At 42.3% G+C, this 22,424-nt stretch overlaps 1 protein-coding gene across 3 annotated transcripts in view; it reads right to left on the reverse strand.

Moving 5' to 3' along the window:
• Positions 1-17,847, reverse strand: part of Cttnbp2 (cortactin binding protein 2) — a 142,188-nt gene extending 124,341 nt beyond the window's left edge. For all 3 annotated transcript variants that reach the window (XM_051175729.1, XM_051175728.1, XM_051175730.1), the window contains exons 1-2: positions 17,668-17,847; positions 5,125-5,232 (exon numbers count right to left, since the gene is read on the reverse strand). In XM_051175729.1, the coding sequence (XP_051031686.1) occupies positions 5,125-5,232; positions 17,668-17,748 (189 nt within the window). In that variant the 5' untranslated portion in view covers positions 17,749-17,847. The remainder of the gene's footprint in view (positions 1-5,124; positions 5,233-17,667) is intronic.
• Between the last annotated feature and the right edge of the window lie 4,577 nt (positions 17,848-22,424).

Here is a 22,424-nt window from a genome sequence, read left to right on the forward strand (position 1 = left end):
AGCTAGGAAATCTCTGAATGCACTCAGTGACAGTTTTCAAACAGCAAAGTCTGGCCCAAATGGCACTACTGGAGAGAACTGATTTAAAAATATGCAAGGTCAGGATACAGCATTTTTCTGGAATGTTTGGTGTAGTATGTCTCTCCGTATACGCCTCTATTTCACATTTCTGACTGGCATCCAGTAGGTATTCAATTAATATAGTTTTGTTTATCTTTGACAGGAGTGTATTATGTAGCTGGCCTCAAGCTCTCAATGCTCCTGCCTCAGCCTCCTGGACAGCAATTACATGTATTTGCTACCCGGTAGAGCTCGACAAACTCTTGAGCAAGATGTGAAGAAAGCTGCAGGCTGAAAGCTTGCAGGCTACCTTTCCTTTTACTGTACATTAGCATGCAGGGCTACCCCAAATCAGGCTTCCACCATGCACAGGAATCCAACTCCCTCCGGAGAGGCGTAACACAAAAATAATCCTGGCAATTAGCTGCGCACTTGGCCGCCTCTCCAGCTCCCATCACTCATCTTCACAACGTTGAAAGAGAAAAAAACATCCAGTGTAATCTGGGTCTTTTTTATGCAGCTGTTTACACAATCCCTTCTATAGGCATTTCTGTCATCCGATAGTTCCCAGAGGTTAACAGAGCTGGAAGTGCATTCTATGGAAAGTAATGCTAAAATGTCAAGCACTGAAAATTCCAGTTTGCCTATTTATGAAATTTAAGAGGGGGATTATCTATCCTTCATATAGTCAATTTCATTGATCTTATGTAAGAAGGGGAAAAAGAGACATACAGGAAATCTGTGCACACCGATGGGGAGTCAGCACTGCTCTTTTTAAAATATAAATTTCTTCTTAACAAAAATGCATGTTCTTAGAAATGAGAATGGTGATGCATGCTGGCAATCCTAGCATCCAGGAGGGAGCTGGGGCAGGGAGCGTACAAGTTCATAGCCATCCTGGACTAAATAGCAAGACCATGTCTAAAAATATTTTTAAAAAATGTTAATATGAATACTGTTACAAAGCTATGGACTTTTTATATTAGAGGTATTTTTTTTTTTTAATCTTAAAAAGAAGACAGCTGACCTGAACAAGAAGGAGCTAATGGGCCTCTTGACTGATAGCTGGGAAACCAGCATTGAACCAACTCAGACCCCCTGAACATGGGTCTCAGTTAGAAGGCCTGGACAGTCTAAGGGACCTCTGACAGAGGAACCAGGATGTATCCCTGGTGCACAAAAGGACTTTGTGAGCACATCCCCCATAGAGGGATACTCCCTTAACCTAGAGACAGAAGGGAAGGCCTACTCCCTACTCCAAATGACTTGACAGATTTTGTTCACCCATCTTGGAAGGCATCACCTCCCTGTGGAGTGGGGAGGGGGGGAAATGGGATGGGAGGGTGGTTGGGGGGCATGGGAAGGAGGGAGAGAGAGAGAGGGTAAAAAGAAGGGAGGGAGAGAGAGGTAACAGGAATCGGAATTGATATGTAAAATAAGAAAAAAATAAATAAAATTCAGTTCAAGTTAAAAAGAAGAAAGAGGAGGCAGAGGAGGAGGAGGAGGAGGAGGAGGAGGAGGAGGAGGAGGAAGAAGAAGAAGAAGAAGAAGAAGAAGAAGAAGAAGAAGAGGAAAGCAGCAAACTGGAGAGATGGCTCAGACGTTAAGAACACTGACTGCTCTTCCAGAGATCCTGAGTTGAGTTCCAAGCATCTACAGGGTGGCTCTCAAGGATCAATTATGAAATCTGGTGCCCTCTTCTAGCCTGCAGGCACACAGAATTCTATCTATATCTGTATCTATATCTATATCTATAGATATACATACTTATATTTAGGCATTCTTCTCAAAAGTCAACTGCCACCTAATTCAATGAACAATGTAATCATTATGATTGAAACTCAAAACCATCAGGGTCATGTGGCTTAGAAAGTGAAACAGCTTGGTCTGAAACACATTTTAAAAAAAAAAAAAATTTCGGCCCCCCAGGAAAAAAAAATCCCCCCCCCTAAAACCCCCGAGGGCACAAAAAAATTACCCCTTTTTCCAAAAACAACCCCCACCAAACAAAAATTTTTTTTTATAAAAAAAAAAAAAAAAAACCCTCCCCCACCAAAAAAAAAAAAAAAAAAAAAAAAAAAAAAATATCCTTAATTTATAGATCAGTTAATCTGTTAATATGAAATAAACATTTTCACATCCTCCCCTGTTCTTAATTTCTTCTGGGCATTGATCAGTCAGTAAGCCACACTCTGATGCAGAGTGAAGGAAAAGGCAACTTGATCACAAATTTGGGTCCAGGTAAATATTTGACTAGTTCCCATCAAATGCACAGGGAACAATCATCCCGGCATTTGAGTCTATTCCAGGGTCCCCAGGTATATGAAAATGCCATTACTACCCATTCTTCAAAACAGATAATCTAACATTGAAATAAATCATAAACATCAATTTTTAAAACGCTTTTGAGAAGATCTCACACACACTGAATTCCACAGAGGGCCTGTGTGATAAAGGAAGCAGAGCACTCCTATGTGATGTGAGCCCATGTGTGGTCCTGGCTGGACCACCTTCTCTCAGGGCTTCCCTTGTTTGATTTCGATCTCTACATATAAGAGACTGGTCTCAGCACTTCTCCACAGGCTTTGTTGGAGCAAAATAGAACATTTTTGTTTTCTTGTTAATTGTCTCTTAGTGGGCAGGGAGGTGAGTCTGCCACACATCTAGGAGCATTTTTATACTTCTTTTCCTTTTTGTTTTTTAAAGACAGGGTTTCTCTGTGTAGCCCTGGCTGTGTTGAAACTCACTCTAGAGACCAGGCTGGCCTTGAACTCAGCAATCAACAAGCCTCCAGGAATATTGCTCAAGTCTTCCCCAAACTTTTAAATGCCCCTCAGTTTATTCCTCTCATTAGAACTTTCAATATGACCATTTTGAGGCAAGAGGGGATGGAGGAGTTCCTTTTTATCAATACACAACTTACATACATTATTCTAACATAATGAATTTTCTAGGGATTGAGTTCCCATGTAAACATACTTTTCCCTCTTTCTTCAATCATTCTTGGTTTTGTTTGACACTGTGTCTCACCATGTAGACCACACTTGCTTTGAACTTAGGCTGGTCTCATTGCCTCTGCCCCTCTAGTGCTGATATTCATCACAGGCATGCACCACCAGGCTAAATGTGTGATTTTGTTTGGAACTTTACCAGAAGTCATTCACCGTTTCAGTAAAACCACCTTATTGTATCTGAGTCATACTATTGTAGGCTTGGGTCAGGATTCTCCTGCAACTGCATTTATAGCAATACTATGAATAAGGACAATGGGACATCAAGGTCATAGTATCTTCCAGTAAACATACATAAAAATGAAATTCATAATTTCTATTTTTCTTTTATTAAAAATAGACCTTTTTTCACTCATTATATTCTGATTGCAGTCTCCCATCCCCTAACTCCTCCAAGATCTTCACTACTTACTGTAACTTACTTTTCTATTAGACATCAGGAGATATATGTCATAACTGATTGAGAATTTCTCTTTTAAAACTTTAATACAGTATACTTAAACATCCAGTTATACATAATGTCCCTGACAGGTTAGCCAAGCACAGCAGAAATACTTTATGAGCATGAGAAATAAGATTTGATTAGGGTTTAAACCACTGACTGTGCTGGGCAAGTTTCCCCATAATTGAAACTCCAATCCTGCAGAAGATATCCACTTGATCATTACCTTTATCCTTCCAACTGGAAATGTTGCAATTAAAGAAAATGCATGTGCTTTCTAAAACATAAAAACAAAGGCTCTGTTAAGTGTTCAAGCATGTATGTAAGCAGTGGGAGGTTGCACAGGGCCAGTGCTACCACAGAACAGAAAAACACAGAAGGGCAGCTGGAACCCTGCATTTCCATTTGGTTTCAAGAGGTGACTGCATTCTGAAACAGTGGCACAAATGGTAGCACTATTTCCTCAATGGGGAACAGGACAGGCCACACTCACAACCAAACTATGCAGACAGCCACTTAGCAAAGCTAGGTATCCAAAGAGCTGTGGCTCCACTTCAACGCCGGCTTGCAGACGACACAACCAGGCTCCCAGTTTATGAGGGAATTGTTCTAGGTCACTGAACTGATGGTAAGTAGTACACCTACTGCACCAGTTTCCAGTGTGTGGAATTCAGGAACTGTTTCCACGCCCACTTGGGACAGCTGGCTACACCATCTACATCCTATGTGAGCATCTACCCTTCCTACCTCACTTTATCACCACAAAAGCTCTTGTCACAGGCAACAATGAGCTGTATTTTCACATTTTTTACAGTTTCTCATATGTTAAAATAAGACCACAGGACAAAGTTTAAGGAAATAATACTTAGCAACATAAGATAAACCATGTAATAATTACAGTTATCTTTTCCATATAACTGAGAGCCAAGATCTATCTGATCACATACAAATGACTGTAAAAGAGGGAAAAAACAAACCCAAACTGAAACTTAACAGCTGACTGATATACCAAATCAAGTCAAGACGTGGAATTTCCAATGAGAAAACGGCATCAATACAGTTTAACATTACTTCAAAAAGAAAAAGTAATAGAGGCATCTGATATATTCTTTGTAAGGTATTATAGAAACAATTTTAAGTTATTGAAAACTGGTAAAAGTAATTTGAAGGTAGGAACATTTTCATTTTATCTCTGAGTTTCTGAAGATGAAAACCATCATTCATGACTTACATAGGAAGTGAAAAGATATACCAATATGTTCATGAATGATTCTCTTAATTCTCCCCCACAGCTATCGTATACATGCAAGATACCAAAGTACTAATTTTCTAAGATTGTATAAGGTCAAACAAATATGCGGTATATGCCAGAAGTACTGATTAACACAGAAGACTTTCAAATCTCCCATTTTCAATCGTTTATTCTCAGCCTCTGTCATCTTAGCACCCATATGACTTACTTGTCTCGTGTAGATTCTAGGTTTTGAGTGAGGAGCATACAACAGCCTAAGGTAGCATTTTAAAACAATTGATTAAGAAACTAAGAGGAAAGGTGCCTCTGCCATTGGCCTTCTGAGAAACGATAAGGACATTCCCCCAGAAAGTTCTTACCCGCAGGGCCTCAATGACCAAGTCTCGGGCTTCTAGTTCCCCTTCCATCACACTGAGAAGCATGCGCAGCTCTGACTTGCTGAGGTTATCCACATCAAACTCTTTTTTCTGTAATGTAAATTGAAAATAAGAGTCAATACAAAACCATTCCCGAAAATATATATATATATATGAATACCTACATATATGTGTGTACATAAACATACATATATATGTGTGTGTACATATATATATATATATATATATATATATATATATATTCTTGAAGCCAAATATGGTGGCTACAGGATATTCACCTCAATACTGGAAAGAGGAGGCCAGCAGTTCCCAGAAGCCCACTGGCCAGCCAGTCTAGCCCTAACAAGCTTTAGGCCAATGAGAGACCATGTCTTTACAAAGGAAAGGATGTAATGCATGAAGAATGATACCAAAGATTGTGCTCTGGTCTCTACATTCTTGTGTATTTACATATACATGCACACTCTTACCCATAAATGTATACATATGTACATACATGCAAAAGAGAGCAGTAAGAACAGACATGGACAACCTGTGGATCATTTCTACCCAGTGGCTTAGTGGCCAGGCTGATGTTTGATCTCTTAGAGAGAGAAAACCATATAATAACATTTCTACAAATGTCCCCTCAAAAGAGATGTAGTTGTCTGTCTGTCTAAACATCTAGACTTAGAATCTCTCCAAATTATGAAGCACAAATTTAAAAGTCCCTGTAGTCTATGTCAAAACAGGCCTAGCCTTGGGGTAGGGGGCTGGTTTTGAGAGTTATAAGAAAGCACAGATGTATTCCTTAGAGGGTCTCTGACATAATGGCTCCTGGGAGGGTATTATAAATTCCAGGGCATCCAATAATAGCAGGTCTTGTTTACAGAACACTCTACAGCAGAGGCTACCAGCGGGCAGTCCATGCCCAAATCTGGCCTACAGATGTGTTTCTTGGGCCATGACGAAAAGTTTCACCTTCCATTCAACCATTCAGCCAACATTAGAAAACTTGAAAATATTCCTAAAATTTCAGAACTCTGTCTTCTCTTTAAGTCAGATGTCTGGGAATTCTCAGATTTACATTGCCATACACAAGAATTCACAGTCAAGTAACAATTGCCCCTTCCAAATGAATATATTCTTCATAGTATCAACACTTTCTATGCTTTTAATAAGCCTGAACCATTGCCCATATATTATCTTGACCTGTGGTCATGTCACATTGTAATTGTGCTATAGAGATAAATATACCTATGTTGCTTTTTGCTCTTTTTTAAGAAAGGTTAAGATATGGCTCAAAGGCTAGAAAAAATAGGCTTCTTAGAGACCCGGGTACAAGGCTGTGGTAATCCTATTGTATACTCCACTCTCTTCCAGACCTATCACTTCTTCCTACACAGCCTTTCCTGTTGACTACTTCCTAGCTCTCAGGCTTACATAAATAACCACTGACTCTAAAACCTTGTCCTTAACCTAGCCTTTTCCTTATGAGTTCTACATTGAGGTCTTCTGACATCCATTTTAGGGATGGATCTGAGAGATGATCAGTGAGAACGTTAACAGCCAGGACTGGGTTAGTGCAGAGACTGAGGTTCTCTGCAAAACACTCAGTGGTCTCTCGACCCTGTGCAGACACTCCTGATGAACTCATCCATTCCCTAGCTCATGAAGATAACCTAGTTCATCACTAAAATGTGTCCCGACACCTAGGCTCAGAAGTTGTTAAAGACATTGAAGAATTCAGCTGCACATTTGTGAAGCAGGAGGTGTTATCCAAAGTATTCTCAAAGAACTAAGTTTAAACCGTAGGACAGCATCACCTCTGAACACATACACAGATCTTGCAACTAGTAAACACCAAACCAGGATGCACCCCCTGTGCCTGTGCCTGGCTTGTCTGGGAATGTGGCACACAGCACCAACATTCCAGAATGGGCTGTGTGAGCATCAGATAAAATGGGTGCATTCTAGCAATCAGCCAATGAGAAATGGTTTGACAGTTAAGTGTCTAACACCAGACTATCTATGAATACTCAAAAGAAAGCATAGCAAAGCCCATGAATTCAGGGACTGAGATAAGATATGACCAGACCAGTCATATTTCAGTCCCAAGAAACCTTTAGGAAAGAGAACCATGATTTACAGCGGAAAGAGACCAGACCCAGATGGCTCTCCAAAGAAAGATGTTTAAATGTTCCTCCTAGTTAAATGGATTCTTTTTACACACACATGAAACAGAGCAGTTATTGGCAAGGCAGAGCCTACAGATGGGGAGAGAGAAATAAATCTATAATAGACCAAGCCTGTGTAGGAAAACCACTGCCCAGCAGGCAACTATAGAGATGTTACTTCCCAATAAGTGGTAAAGTTCAATATCCCATCTGAAATCCTGTTTCCACTAACAGTATTATCACATATGGTTATATAATCCAATGGTTCTCAAACTTCAGCATGAGGAGGGAACACCACGTGAGACTTGTTCTTAAAACACAGCAGGGCTCCACTCCTAAAAACCTGATTCAGGGAAGGTGGTATGAATTTGCCTAACAAGTTCCTGCTGGGGTTGAAGAACAGGGCTCACTTTGAGAAGCATTCCATCAAGTGATCTGTTTTCTCAGCCACACACTAAAAGCCCTAACACCTGTACAGTTCTTCTGAGGACTGCACAAGAACATATGTATAAAATTAAGCATGGAGTATAAATGAGCAACTGCTATTAATAACCAAGATGCTTTGTGCAGAGAGGAGCAGAGTACTGTTTAAATGTCTATTTCTGTTTTAAACTCTACCAACCCGAGTTCAATAACCTGAGTTTACTGACTATGATGAAAGACTTTTAACCTGGGTTTCCCCACGGAGACTGCAATTCCTGTGCGCTTTAGAGGATAATGTTTTATTAATGCTGCTGCTGCTAGTTCTAAGGATTTTAATTAATTGTGTGTTTTATTGTTCTTGTTTCTCTGAAACTTCATGAGCAAAGCACTCTGCTTTAAGGCTCATCAATTATAAAAAGCCAATGCCAAGATTCTGATTCATGTTAAGAGTTAGGAGGGCTTGCCCTGATTCCATCATCAGCATCATCAGCACCATCAGCATCGTGACATGTGACCTGCAACTGGCTCTTCTATTTTTCTATGCATCGTGTCAATAAAGAGGAAATTCATTAAAGGGGGGAAAGTACTGCTACAAAGTGTTCTTGCTGAACCACAAATGCATCATACAGAATGATAAAAAAAAAAAATATATCTTCTACCACCAAGTATTAAGTGATATATTATTTTGAGCATGCAATGTGTCTCTTCTCTTCCTAGCTACATCTAGCTCCATCCCTGCTCAATAAAGCATTACTAAGTGCTTGCTTCTAACAGTAAAATTACACTACTATTTTCACATTGCTATTTTCTAGTACCTGATTCTTTCGTCATTGTTCTAGTGAACAGGAGGAAAGAAAGTACATGAAAATGTGGTGGCACTCTGAAGACTCCAACGATTTTACAAAAGCACTCCGGAGTGTCTTGCTATAAGGTAAAATAAAGAGGTGGGCAAGGCCAGAAGCCAACACTGGGGAAGGAAGTGTAGGAGGGCTGCGTGTAGGGTGATAAAACTAAACGCGTACAAGAAAACTTTGTTACTGTACATGCTGATTAAAACATTCATACATATATACACATACACACATATATAAAATGGATTAAGGGTCTCCTTAATAATGGGAATAAATGGGGGGGCACTTTTACTTCTAAGGTTAACCCCAGGCTCTGTGTAAAACCAGTGCTTTCCTATGGAACATATCCAAGCCTTCCTTTTACTTTCTATTTTGAAACAATGTCTCACTGAGTTGGCCAGGTTAGCCTTGAACTCACTCTGTAGCCCATGGACACCTTGAATTTGCAATTCTCCTGCCTCAGTCTCCTCAGTAGATGAGATTACAAGCATGACCCATGTGGTGGTTTGAGCAGGTATGCCCCCCCATAGATGCCTGGGTTTGAGTGCTTGGCCCACAGGGACTGACACCATTAGGATGTATGGCCTTGCTGGAGTAGGTGTGGCCTTGTGTGTCACTGAGGACCTGGGCTTTGAGATCTGCTATGCTCAAGCCATGCCCAGTGTGACAGTTCATTTTCCTATTGCCTGCAGAGCTCTCAGCCCCTTCTCCAGCACCAAGTCAATCTATATACGGTCATGCTTCCTGCCATGGTAATAATGGACTAAACTTAACTGTAAGCCAGCCCAATGAAAGGTTTTCCTTTATAAGAGTTGTCATAATCATTGTCTCTTCACGGCAACAGAGACACTAAGACAACCTAGTAGCCCTGGGGTTTGAGGGAGGGGTGAGAAACAAAGAAAGTCCTCTGGTGGTTTTTCACTTGAAGTGGCTTTGATCCCATACACCTATAGCACAAAGATCCTAGGTATGAAAAAAAAATCATTAATGCATCTTAGTTTAAGCCTAAAATGAATTGCCCTACATCTTAGGATATTTCTTTGAAAACTACCATCATAACCTAATTTTCAAAAGGATACAGATGACAGAAAATATTGCTATCCCCATAACAACATTAAGATCTTCAGAGCCCTGATGAAAACAAGGGGACTGCCTCCAAAATACTGAGAGAACGATTATGCTGTATTATTGAACTCCAATTAAAAAAAGAATGGGGCTGGAGAGATGGTTCGGTGGTTAAGAGAACAGGCTGCTCTTCCAGCAGACCTGGGTTCAATTCCCAGCACCCACAGGACAGCTCACACCCCAGGATCCAGCACCCTCACACAGACAATCACACAGGCAAAACATCAACAAAAATAAAAATGAATGAATGAATAAGAAGCTAGTGCTTTAAAACAAAACAAAAAGCCACCACAGAACAGACAACAAATCTAGGTCACATTTTCAATGACAAAAAGGGAATAAAAATGATAATGAAACCAACAACAATGTGATGAAACTGGTCTGTCATACTGAGTTCATTATTTTCAGAAAAGACACATATACAGGAAACTCAGTGTTCTGAACACCTACTGTATAAAAAATTGACCAAGTCCAGTAAAGGAGAAAAGGCATTTGTCTAGGGAAATAACAAGTCACACATATTAGCTTATGGCAAACATGTATGTATGTATGTATGTATGTATGTATGTATGTATGTATGTATATTTATCATGAAGACAAGGTGTTTACTGGCTTGCTCTGAGGCTCATAGTTAGCTTTCTTACACAGTCTACACCCGCCTGCCTATGGGTTGCACCTCCCACAGCAAGTTCTTCTACATCAATTATCAATTAAGAAAATGCCTCAGGCCAGTCTGATCAGGCCAACTCCTCAGTTGTAGTTCCCTTTCCCAGGTGACTACAGGTTTGTGTCAAGTTGACAGCTGAAGCTAACCACAGCAGTTGCCCAACAATTTGCAAGGGATATTCTGAGCTACAGGGGCTGGAGTGTACCTCAGACATTTGTCCAAACACATCACTCCTTAATGAAAATGTAATCAACTATAGAGCCAGTCATTTTGTATGGCTATCCCCTTCAACACCAAGTTCCTACTTTCCAGTTGAAAGTCATGTGACTAATGCCTTTGTCAACATAGGTAGGAAGATACTTGAGAAAGAAGGGGGCTTGAACAGGCCAGAGACAGGCACACAGGTGTGGGGTAGGCCAAGGGAACAATTACTGAAGAAGGGCAAGTCAGTTCCACCTGTTTGGTTCTCCAGCTTCTCCTAAGTAAGAAGAGGAGGCTGCTAGACTTAGGAATCTCTAGACCTGGGGGGTGGGGTGGAAATATAGTCTAGGCAATCTCTAAACTCTCCTCAAATGTCTTGATTTCATGAGCCGTGAATATAACTGAATATTGTACCCCCTGCTTGGGACTAAAAGCGTTTGAGAAGTACTTGAGGAAACTGGATTTTGCCTCTTTGTAAAGTTAGCAAAATGTGTTTTTCCTGTTTTAATACATTATGCTAACAACTAATTGCATTTAGTACTCTGTAAGCAAGCATTTCTTTGAAGACAAATAGAGGCTAACCAGAAGGGGAATCAATGAAATATACTGAAACTTCAAAATCTTGAAGGTTCTATGAATAAAAAAAAAAATAAGGGTGGGATGGGGGAGTGCAAGTGTTATCAGGAAGAAGAGGAGAGGAAAGGAGAGGGGAGGGAGGGAGGGAGGGAGGAAGGGAGGGGAGGGGAGGGGAGGGGAGGAGTGGGGAAGTAAGGGGAAGAGAACCTCTCTTGCTTTGCTCATTTGGTTTGTGCCTTTCTTCAGGAGCAATCATGATCACCTTCATGTTTGTATGCCCCTGAAGATTCCAGAAACCTTTCCCCTCCTCAGTTCAGTTTAAGAGTCTACTACATGGTCTCATGTGGCAAATAGTGGCACCCTGCCTCATGTAGTTCCACAAAGTTTTAAACTCATCTTTAGAAAAATCTATTTCCTCACCCTTACTAGCTGTCAAGACAGAAAAAATACTACATCTTTACATGCGTGTGTCTAATATGCCTCTCTCCATGCAGTATAAAAGAGAGGGTATGGCCGGGCAGTGGTGTGATGCATGCCTTTAATCCCAGTACTTGGAAGGCAGAGATAGGTGGATATCTGTGAGTTCAAGGCCAGTCTGATCTGCAGAGTGAGTTCCAGGACAGCTAGGATTGTTATATAGAGAAACTTGTCTCAGAAAACCAGAGAGAGAGAGAGAGAGAGAGAGAGAGAGAGAGAGAGAGAGAGAGGGAGACAGAAAGAGACAGAGAGACAGAGAAAGAGAGAACATGTATGTTATGGTATCAGGTGCAATATTACAATGGCAAACAGTTAAGGAAAGCATGGAAGACTTGCTGAGAGCTCAGGGACCACCATGTACCTCAAGGCAGGCAGCATCATCTGGATACTTTCATGTAAGACAAGCAACTCTGTTGGAGGAGTTAATAGTGATGAGAAAAGAATGGCAGGAAGGAAACCTGGTAATGGGTCTAGCTAATTTTAACACAGAGAAAGTTGGAAGGAAAACAAAAGTGGCTGAGGCAGAGGGGATTAATTCAGCCTTTTCCTTCTCTTAGATTTTCTCTTCTTTCATTTCCTTTTCAGGGGAAAGAAGGACCACCATTTTAGAAAAACAAAAACAAAAATTAAAAACAACAACAACAACAACAACAACAACAAAAACAAGTATATTTCCATCAGAACTCAGATTTCCACACACCCCAACCTGAGACTTGAATGAACCCCTCGGCGAGAAGTCTTCCACATTTAACAAGTGCCATTAACAAGTTTGTACACCCCACAGAATGCCATCTTGATTATCTGCAGGTGGCAAATGCCAACATGATGATTTTCAGATAAACCAGGCAAAAACCGAGTCATGCAGTTACCAAACCCCTCTGAAGGAGAGCTTTCATCTTGGGCACCATCTTGCTGCCTTTGGGGGGGGGGGTATACAGAAATGCCAAAACACAGTCTCTTACAACTGGGTACCCACTCCACAAGACACTGAAGTTACCATCGCCTTCCAATAGATCCCCAACGCACTTACTTGTTAAAAGTAAACACTTTTCCACTCAGCCCACCATTTATACATGGACCACAACATGCCTGCCATACACAGCATTAGTAGCCTTTAGATAAGTTACTTACAACAGGTACAACTAAAATCATGACAATCTTTCACCATTAATGCTACCAGCACCATTACCCTCGATAACTCATAAACAGAGAGATGAGACAGAAGACAGACACACAGACACAGACACACACACACACACACACAGAGCAGAGCAAGGTCAACCTTGGGTGTCACTCGTTGGCACGTTGTAGGGACAGGTGTAGCACTGGTCTGACCCTGGGTTAATACATATCACCATGCTGGGCTTTCTTGAGGCACTTTCAAGCTCTTCACTGACTACAGGATCACTCCATCACTCCAGCCCAAGACAGGCTTCTTGTTTTGTTTTTTGTTTGCTTTTTTGTTGTTTTATAAAGCTTGTGTCTTCAAATAAAGTCTCTTTTCAAATGAGCTGAGGTAGCCCGACCGACCTAAGAGGCCTGGGCAGAGAAATGGCTCCATCCCAGCCAGGCACTTTTAAAGCTGGACTCTAATCCTACATTCCATATCCATCTTCACTATCCCAAAGCCTTGCCCAATCTTTTCCAGTGCCCGAACATTTTGGATTTTTTTTTCTCTGATCCTGTCAACCATCCCTTCTCCTTCACATCCAAATGAGTGGCATGGCTTTGACTTTAATGCTGGAAACTTTCTGGAAGGCAGTTGTATGGTCTGTCACCGAGAAAAGCAGTTTAGGAAAGGGAGACATAGAAATCAAAACTGGATTTAGCAGATAGAGGCACTTGCCTCAGAAGTCTGAGGACATGATTCTGGCCCCTAGATTGAGACAGAGAGAACCAACTCCACAGGGTTGTCCTCTGACCTCCACACATGAGCTGTGGCTCGTGTACCACCCCCACCCCCTCCACCATACAGTAAGAAATGGCTGTTTGAAAACTGAAATTCAAAGGATGAGGATGTAGCTCAGTGGTAGAGCACTTGTCCATCATGTCCAAACTTCAGCACTGACAAGGACGGAAAGAAAGTCCGTCTGTTGATTCAAAGCCTGAAGCGTCTGCAGCGTTGTTATAAACCACAGACCAACAGCTGCATTATAATCTTGTAACGGAGAGTATATCTTCCAATCAGCTGGTCAAGTCTAAGCATTCTAACAGCTTCTAACGAGCCTCCTCTGTTCTCTCCAGGCCACAGCCGTGATGGTCACATGATCAATAGCTGATATCTGTTGTTGCTGATGATCACATGATCAACAGCTGATCTGTTGTAGACTGATGTAGACTGATGTAGACTGATGCTGTAAAACAGATTTTTCAAGGTGTAGACTTATGGGAGACACGTGAGAATGGAACCAGTGGTTACTTAGCTTTGATATGGATTCAACCACAAATGGAGCAAATGCTTTTCTTAACACAAAATTACTCCTATGATAAATTTAACAAGAGCAGCGATAGCAATAAAAGTAAACAGAACAGGTGCAAACAGAAACATGCAAGCCATTGTTTAATCTTTTAAAGACCGGGCAAAAATCTAAGCTATTTTCTAAAAACTATAGCCAAGATGGTGCTGTCACATCTTTGAGAGTCCTAGACATAGGTCATCTGTGAAGGAGGCTCAAGAACCCGTCATGGGCTCACACCACTTCATGACATCTCTGTTCATAATCTCTCCCTTCAGGCAGGCCCAGTGCAAATGTCCTCCACTATGGAGTATTTCTAGTGCCTTCCAGAAAACATGTCCAGACCCTTCCACTAGGAATCCTCTCTTGGACTGTTATTCCTACAACTGCTCTCCACATTATTTGTGCCTGTCCTGATTTGCCCCCTCAGTGTCCTGCAGAGTGTACTACAGTCAGGCTTTAAGGGGTTAAGGGCAGTAAAGATGCTACCCATGATGCTTGTACCTTCAAGACTGATAGGTGATGTGGGTGTTACCCTCTCTTCAAATTATTCTACCAAACCTTCAATATTCCACAGCTACTAAGTCACTACAATTTCATTTTGTCCAGAATCAAAACCAAAATGAGCTAAGAAGATCCTTTTTATCATGTTTACATTCAATACTGTTACCTAGAAAACAAAACTTTCCAGGTGCCAGTCATTAGATGTAACCCCGATGTACAGTTTTTTTAATGAAAACAATACCGATGTTTTCACTCCCACAACAAAATCTATACCTACACTTTGTATATTAGCTAATCCCAAAAGCCCGGAGTGAACAGAATGCTAGCTGCCTCCCCCAAATACAGCTCTAAGTGGATCTCCATTTTCTTCTCACTCCCAAATCCCAGTGACAATAAAAAGCAGACTTCTGTTTTCCATACTGCTTTCCATAAGAATTGTATTCTGAGCAGAAATAGCAATATGGCCTATAAAAGTCATCACATTTGGCTAAGGTACTGAAAATAACCCAGGCTCCCGGCATGGATCACAGAGTAGACTATTAATATGATCCTATTGAATAATGTAGCTGTTATCCAGCTTTACACTCGAGGTGCTTTCAGGATTTAAACAGTGAAGAACAAGGATAACAAACTAAATTTAAAACACTCCACTGGAAATTATATTAAACTGCAAACTATAAATTAAACCAGTTCCTAAGCAACAATCTAAATAGAATAAAAAAAAAAGCCTTCTAAAAACATGCACTTGCAAAAATAGCCAACTGCTTTGGAGGCTTCACTAGCTTGATTCTGCCAAATGTATATATAAAATTCCCCAAGATATAAACTGATTTGAAAAGAAATAAATTTCTACAAGGCAAAAAGAGAATTCCTCACTATAATTAAAAAACATATATATTGAATCCTTTGTTGGCAAAATACAGCTTTAATTTTTAACGATTAGATGAAAAACAAGTATGGCAAACAGGATTTCTCTAACTAGCTTTTCTTCAATAATAATGACTAACCCCAGCCTTTAGGAGGCAGAGAGAGGGGAAACTCCTGAGTTCATAAGCTTTAGCTACATGAGACCCTCAAAATAAATAAATAAATGCCAGTTTACTTAAGTAGTTAATATAAGAGTCCGCTTTTCAAGTCCAACTACTGGTAAAAGGTAGTCCAGTTTTACTGAATAAAAGCCACCACATTTTTACTTAAAAGAAGACAAACACTTCAAAAACCTTAGCACTGTTACTGCAGGTTTGAAGCCTAAGGAATCCCTTGGGAATAATGGAGGAGGTTCCGGGAGATTTTGCCTGGCTAGTCTCCTAACCAGAGTAGAATAATCAAGCTTCCAATTTAGCAGCCTTTGATTTGGGCTTCTGACATTTTTAAACAGCCAACAGAACCCTGACCTTGTTGGCACAGAAGTATTCTGACAAAACAATTTCATTTACAATCTTATATACCACACAGCATAAACCACATGCTTGTGTTGGTTTGTCTGGTGGCCGAAATACGGTGTGGGCACAAAGCAGTGTATTCTAAGTAGATTAAACAAACTATCTACCCTCTTGGGAGAGAAGCATATTCCCCCACACCTCCACTTTCCTGAGCGCAGGACACTCAATAATTTCAGCTTCCCAGAGGGACTCTTGTTTTGATAGCCACTTTCTTCGTTGCCCACCTCCACCCCACCCCCACACACACTGAATGAAAGTAACTTGCAAGTGGAAAGGTTTCATTTGAAATATTTTAAAGTTCTTATTAGAAAAAAAAAAAAAGAATGCTATTTTCCCAAAAGCTCTAGCCCAGAGTTTTCCGTTTTCACCAATGGGAATTAGCACCTGACCCCTCCCATTCTCCTTTCTCAGGTCTTGCCCCTTAGGCTTCTTCCTCCAAACCTCTTCCTTCTCCTCCTGGCAAGCCCCACCTGCAGAGGTGGGAGGAAATTAAACAGCCCAGGTTGTTTACCCCTGGTCCTGCCCTCTACTGCCCAGACTCAGTCTGGGATCCGGAGATTCTGCTGCCCAGACTCAGTCTGGGATCCGGAGATGCGAGATGCGGAGGAAGCCAGTCTCACGCCAGTATCAGTTCACTCGGTCCCAGTCCCAATCGGAATCCTCCGAGATTGCTGAGAGACTTGGCCAAGACTGGGAGGCGTTCCTAGACCTGCCTTTCTTTGCAGATCTTTGCCGATCTATCAAAAGCTGTTTCCCAGACCTGCGAATGTTTTCCATTCGCTTTGTGGGTTTTGGATTGAGACCCTCAAGTAGCGCAGAGAGGGAGTGGGGAACCACCGGGGAGTGTCTGTGCGAGCAGTCACTCAGAGTACCAAAGAAGGGAGCAGGTAGGCGCTTTCAGCAAGTGAGGACGCCAGGGAAGCGGAACCATGTGTGGACACCAGGTTCAGAAACCCCAGCTCCGTGCTACTTCGCCTAGGGAAGATGGTCCCTGTCGATGACGGACCGAGCCAGCAGGCATCTAGGATCCAAAGTGCTGGCGCTCAGTTGCAGCAGCGCCCACAGCTGGGCGCGGGGCCTCTCCCACCCGGCGCCCCCGAGACACACGAACCCACACACACAAAGAGCATCTCCACACCTGCCTGGCGACGGTTCGCCTTCCCTCGCTGCTTCCCCAGGTCTCCCAAGAGGTGTCAGGCACCCCGAGACCAGCATTTGCTCTGCGCCTGGCAGAACTGAACAATGGGGGTTGAGATCCTCCGTGAGCACCCCAGCAGTGGGCAGACGGGTCACCAAGGACGCGTGCGGGGAGCTCCAGCAGGACCGACGGACCCCTAGCGCCTCGGGGACGGCGGGGGTAGAGTCGCCTCACTCGAACCCGCTTCTGGCCTCGGGGGACACCCCAGGGAAGGGATACCCGAAGGGCACACCCCAGGGAAGGAAGGGGCATCCTGGGGAAGAAGCACACCAGGGAGGGGGCACCCCCGAGGACGAAGGGGAAGCCCCTGGGAAGGAAAGGAGCCCCGAGGAAGGAAAGGGGCACTCCAGGGAAGGACAGGGCATCCCTCGGGGAGTGTCCGGCGGGGACCGGGGCACCACCCCCAGCCCGCGTCTACACCATTCCTGGAGCCCAGGGAACTCGGTTACCGCGGCCTCCGCCGTGGCCCCCGCCGGGTCGTCCGGGGCGCGGGACAAGTCGGGCTCGCAGCTCGCGCCGTCCGTCGCCATCTTCCTGCTCTAGCGGATCCGAATGCGAGCTCGGAGCGGCGGGGCTCAGCTCTCGGCGCGGGCGGCGCTTAACCCGCTGCAGGCTGCCGCCGCCGCCGCCGCCGCTCTCAGCCCCGGAGCCCGGCCGCCCCCTCCCGCCTCCCCGCGCCGCCCCTGCCGCTTAACCCTGTGCGCGCTGGAGACGCCGGCGCCCCGCCCACCCGCTCGCCTGCAGCAGCCTCTCCCACGGGACCAAGAAGCTGCTAGCGAGCTGCGGTGGCCTTGCAATGGGGCTGGGGAGACAGACACCCGGGATGCAAAAGAAAACAAGCTTCCTCTCGGGAGGCGATGGGCTGGCAAACTCTTGACTTTAGCTAAGCAGCAGGACACAACCCAAACTGTTTGCCCTGGATGATAAGATCGAGGAACCACCATCCAGGTGCCTTAACATTTCCCAACTCTTGTCTCCTGGACACTCCTGTCCTCTTAATTTTTATACACGCAGCTTTTTTTTTTTCCTTTCCTTTTCTTTTTAAATCGGCTCTTCGATGCTCTTCCTCTCTAAAACCATCGACTTTTGGCTGAAAGTCTGTGTTCTGCTGTTTTTAAGCACCCCTCAGCTAGGTGTCTTTCTTTTGGGTTCTCTTTTCAAGGAAGGTGAAGAACCCTGAGCCCAAGCCTAAGGTGCATCCAGGAAAACTGCCAAGTATCAGTGATACCTTAATACTTTTGAGAGAGCAGCAACTCCTCTGTGCAGGTGAGGACACAGGGGTACACACACAAACAAACCTTTGACTAAATGGACGTATAGAAATACATGGCTGGAAGTTTGCATGAATGAATTGGGCCAAGGCACTTAACTTCCCCATCCTGCCTCTGATTCTGTTCTTACCCTTTCCTGCCAACTCCCAGAACCTGAAAATCTATCACCTTATTGAGACCATATGGTAAAGACACCCCCAAAGTTCCAAGTTCCTAAAGATGTGTTGAAAGCACAAATAAAATGAAGGCGTTCAAACTGTGCCTCTGTGACGTCAGTCAAATCAGTCAAATCAAAAGACAACCCAGTCCCACACTTGAAATTCTGGAAGATGAATGACTGGAATGTTCAGTCCAAGTGCACAGATCAAAGCCTTAAAACAAAACAAAACAAAACAGCCTGCTCCTAATGAGAAGTTGTGACACCTTAACTGCTCAACTTCCCAAACTGGATCTGAGTATGACACTCCAGAGAAAAACCTTTTCTACAAAGACACTGGAAGGAAATGGTCAACGAAATCTAGAAAGTTGGCCCTCAAAAGAGAGGTCAAGGGAATTTTCACCTGGAATTCTGAGGTTAGGGGTCAGAGTTTAGGAAAGATGGAGGTTATCCAGAGTCAGGCTTTCCTCTGTGGCTTCTCTCAGGTGGCTGGTGAAGCTGGGTTTGTACTCTGGTTTCACCACACCACTGTTATTATTCTCCTGAAATTGCACAACATGAGATTCTCTAGATTTCTTGTAAGATAAAAGAATTTGACAGTAAAAGATTTTGAACTGATAGTAAATATTTAAAATGGGAAGCAAGGATATTTCTTATTCTTTTCAAAACTCATTTTTTTTGCACATCACTAGGTCATCAGTTTTCTTAATACCGATGTTGAATTATTAATTGAAAAATTAGCAGACATATTTCTAGGGAGATGCAGGAAGATAAAATAATACATTTCATTCAGGGACTGAGAACAAGGTGTCTAAAATTCCTTACTTCTGGGAAGCAAGTCTTCTGTACTTAGACATGCAGCTCAATTTTAAATGCCTCATTTATTTGAAGGTATTTTATAATAACATTAAAAATGTAACTACACTTTGGGAAGAAATAGTTTTCTTTCTTTCCAAACAGATACATATCAGAAAAGCGATTATTCTTGAATATTTTTTTTGCCCTCTTACATATGTGTATGTGTGTAAATGAAAAATATACAGGTATAAAAACCATGGTACTGCACACACGTTTTAACTGCCAAAACCCAGGACATGGGAAAGAAGCCAATACTTTTGCTTCTGCCTTAAAATTGCCACCTCTGAGGACTGGCTGAGGGTCCCAGGGCTGCTTAGATCAGAGGAGGGGTTAACTCCCACACCAGTGGCGAAGCCTGGAGCAGCCTTGCCACTGGGGGATACTTGCTTTAAATCCTGTCCTGAGAATTAGTTTCCATCGCTATTGTAAGTTAACCATTTCTGCACAAAGACTGTCTCTATTGCAGTTAAAGCAAATAGATGTGAAAGGACAGTAATTTGATGACTCCAGAACATAAGTCTTTTAACAGTTTGCTAAATAGCTAAATAATAACCATGAAGGACATCCCAGGGCCAGAATGAAAACTTGCAAAAGGCATAATAGAAGTAGGAAGCCAGAAGTATAAGAGAGAGAGGAAATCCCTATACAAGAAATGAATCAGATTCTTAATCCTTGGTTCTCTTCTGCATTAAGATGGAAGGAGAGGTACAGAATATATTGCAGAAAAAAATTTACAGTAATGTTTCCTTTGAACATAATAATGATGATATCTTTCTGACAATGAATCTGAGGCTCATTGTTTTCCAAACTGTGGGAGAGGGGTGTTTGTGTTGAGCAAAGGCCTCTTTGTAAGACCAGAGAAATGAGTTGTGAAGGCTAGGAATGGAGATAGTGGTTTGGAAACCAAGTGGGTTTTTCTGAATAAACCCTGTTCTTGGCCTCACCTCTTCCAACTCACAAAGCCAAGAACCTAGATAGTTACACATCATGATGCAGGTGGAGGTAGGGAGACTGCCTTCCACATGAAAAGATGAAGAAACATATGACTATCCTAAAACCAGCCCCATGGAAGAGAATTCAGTCAAATGACAGCATTCATGATAATCCCAGAGAGCAAACCATATGCTCTCATGTCTTAGCTTTGCCAAATGACAAAATTACTGAGTAACAAATCATTCCTGACTATGCCCCAAAGACTATAGTTATACAATTTAAATGGTCCCTCCCACTTATTCCTGTCTGCATGAAGTGACCAATCTAGGGAGCCCTAGATCTTGACTTCAGAAATTCTGAAAGAAAGAATGAGGACTAGCTCCCACCACCCTATCTAACACATGATTTTGAAATCAAGGCATTGCCAGAAATGGGTTTTCATATGACCTAACTACATTCCTTCATAGATAACTTGCCATTATCTGCATGTGCTAGAGGCTCTTTGTGGGCTTTTTTTTCCCCAGTAAATTTAATTTGAATCTAGTTAGCCATTCTTGTCAACAACCTATGGATTTGGAAGGCCTTCTTACCAACTGTAGTTGGTATGTGCCAAGGGAATGCAAGCTAATTTTACCTAAGCTAAAGTAAAATGTAATTAGGACATTAAATCTGCTATGTAGGAAGCAAGTCAAAGCTAAATGTAAATTATAACCACCCCTAACCCTTTTTAATACAATCTGCATTAGTTAGGGTTCCCTAAAGGAATAGAACTAACAGAGAATGAATCAATCTCTCTCTCTCTCCGTCTCTCTCTCCCCCTTCTCTCTCTCTCTCACACACAAACACACACACACACACACACACACACACACACACACACACACACACGGAATTTATTAGAGTGATTTGCTATAGGTTGTGGTCCAAATAATCCAACAATGACTGTAAGGCAAAAAATCTGGTAGTTGCTCAGTCTATGAAACTAGATATCTCAACAATCCCAACCTGGCCTTGAGATTCCAGAGGATTCCGAGAGAGCTGTCAGTCTTCAGTCTACATTGAAACCCCTAAGAAGAAGGTCCTAATACCTGGAAAGGAATATCTCAGCAATAGGATCTTAGATGAACTTGGCAGAAATAGTAAGGGTAATCAGGCAAAAAGCAAATGCTTCTTTCTTCCAAGTCTTTTTACCTGAGCTACAACTAGAATATGTGGCCTAGACTTAGGGTGAGTCGGGTGAGTCTTCCTATCTCAAATGACTGAATCAAGAAAATCACCCACCAGGTATGGTGTAGCACACCTTTAATTCCAGCACTCAGGTTGAAGAGGCAGGAGGATATCTGTGATTCTGAGGCCAGCCTGGTCTATAAAACAATTTCCAGGACAGCCAAGGCTCTTACACATAGAAAAACTGTATCCAAAAAAAAAAAAAAAATGCCCAGATGGTACAGTTTTAGCTGATTCCAGATGTAGTTATGCTGACAACACAGATTAGCCATCATGTCTTCTTTAACCATGATTTATATCTAGGGATCATTCATTTGCCCAAGTGGTATACAAATGCCAGGATCTGTGGGATTGTTGTTTGTTTGTTTTTCTTTTGAGATGGGGTCTGATTATGTGATTCAAACTGGCTTCCAACTCAGGCTGGTTTTGAACTCCCAATTTTCCTCCTTCAGTCTCCCAAGGACTGTGATTACAGGTGTAAGCTTCATACCCACCTCAGATACTAGATTTTACTGAAGTACAGCTATAAAGAAATGATAAGAACATCCAACCCTGATCCAGTCCCTCTAATAGACACCAGGACTAGTTCAGAACACCCAGATAGAGTCAGTACCATTCTATTGAATTTTTTTCCATCATTACTTGCTAATGTACATTTCCACCTACAGAAATCACTTACAAGAGCAAGTTGTGGTGTACAAGGATGTTTCAGTGCAAAGCCATAGTAGAAAAACAATTTTAACAAAAGAATCTGACCCAC

This window comes from Phodopus roborovskii, unplaced genomic scaffold, assembly GCF_943737965.1.
Source record: "Phodopus roborovskii unplaced genomic scaffold, PHOROB, whole genome shotgun sequence".
NCBI classification, from domain to species: Eukaryota; Metazoa; Chordata; class Mammalia; order Rodentia; family Cricetidae; genus Phodopus; species Phodopus roborovskii.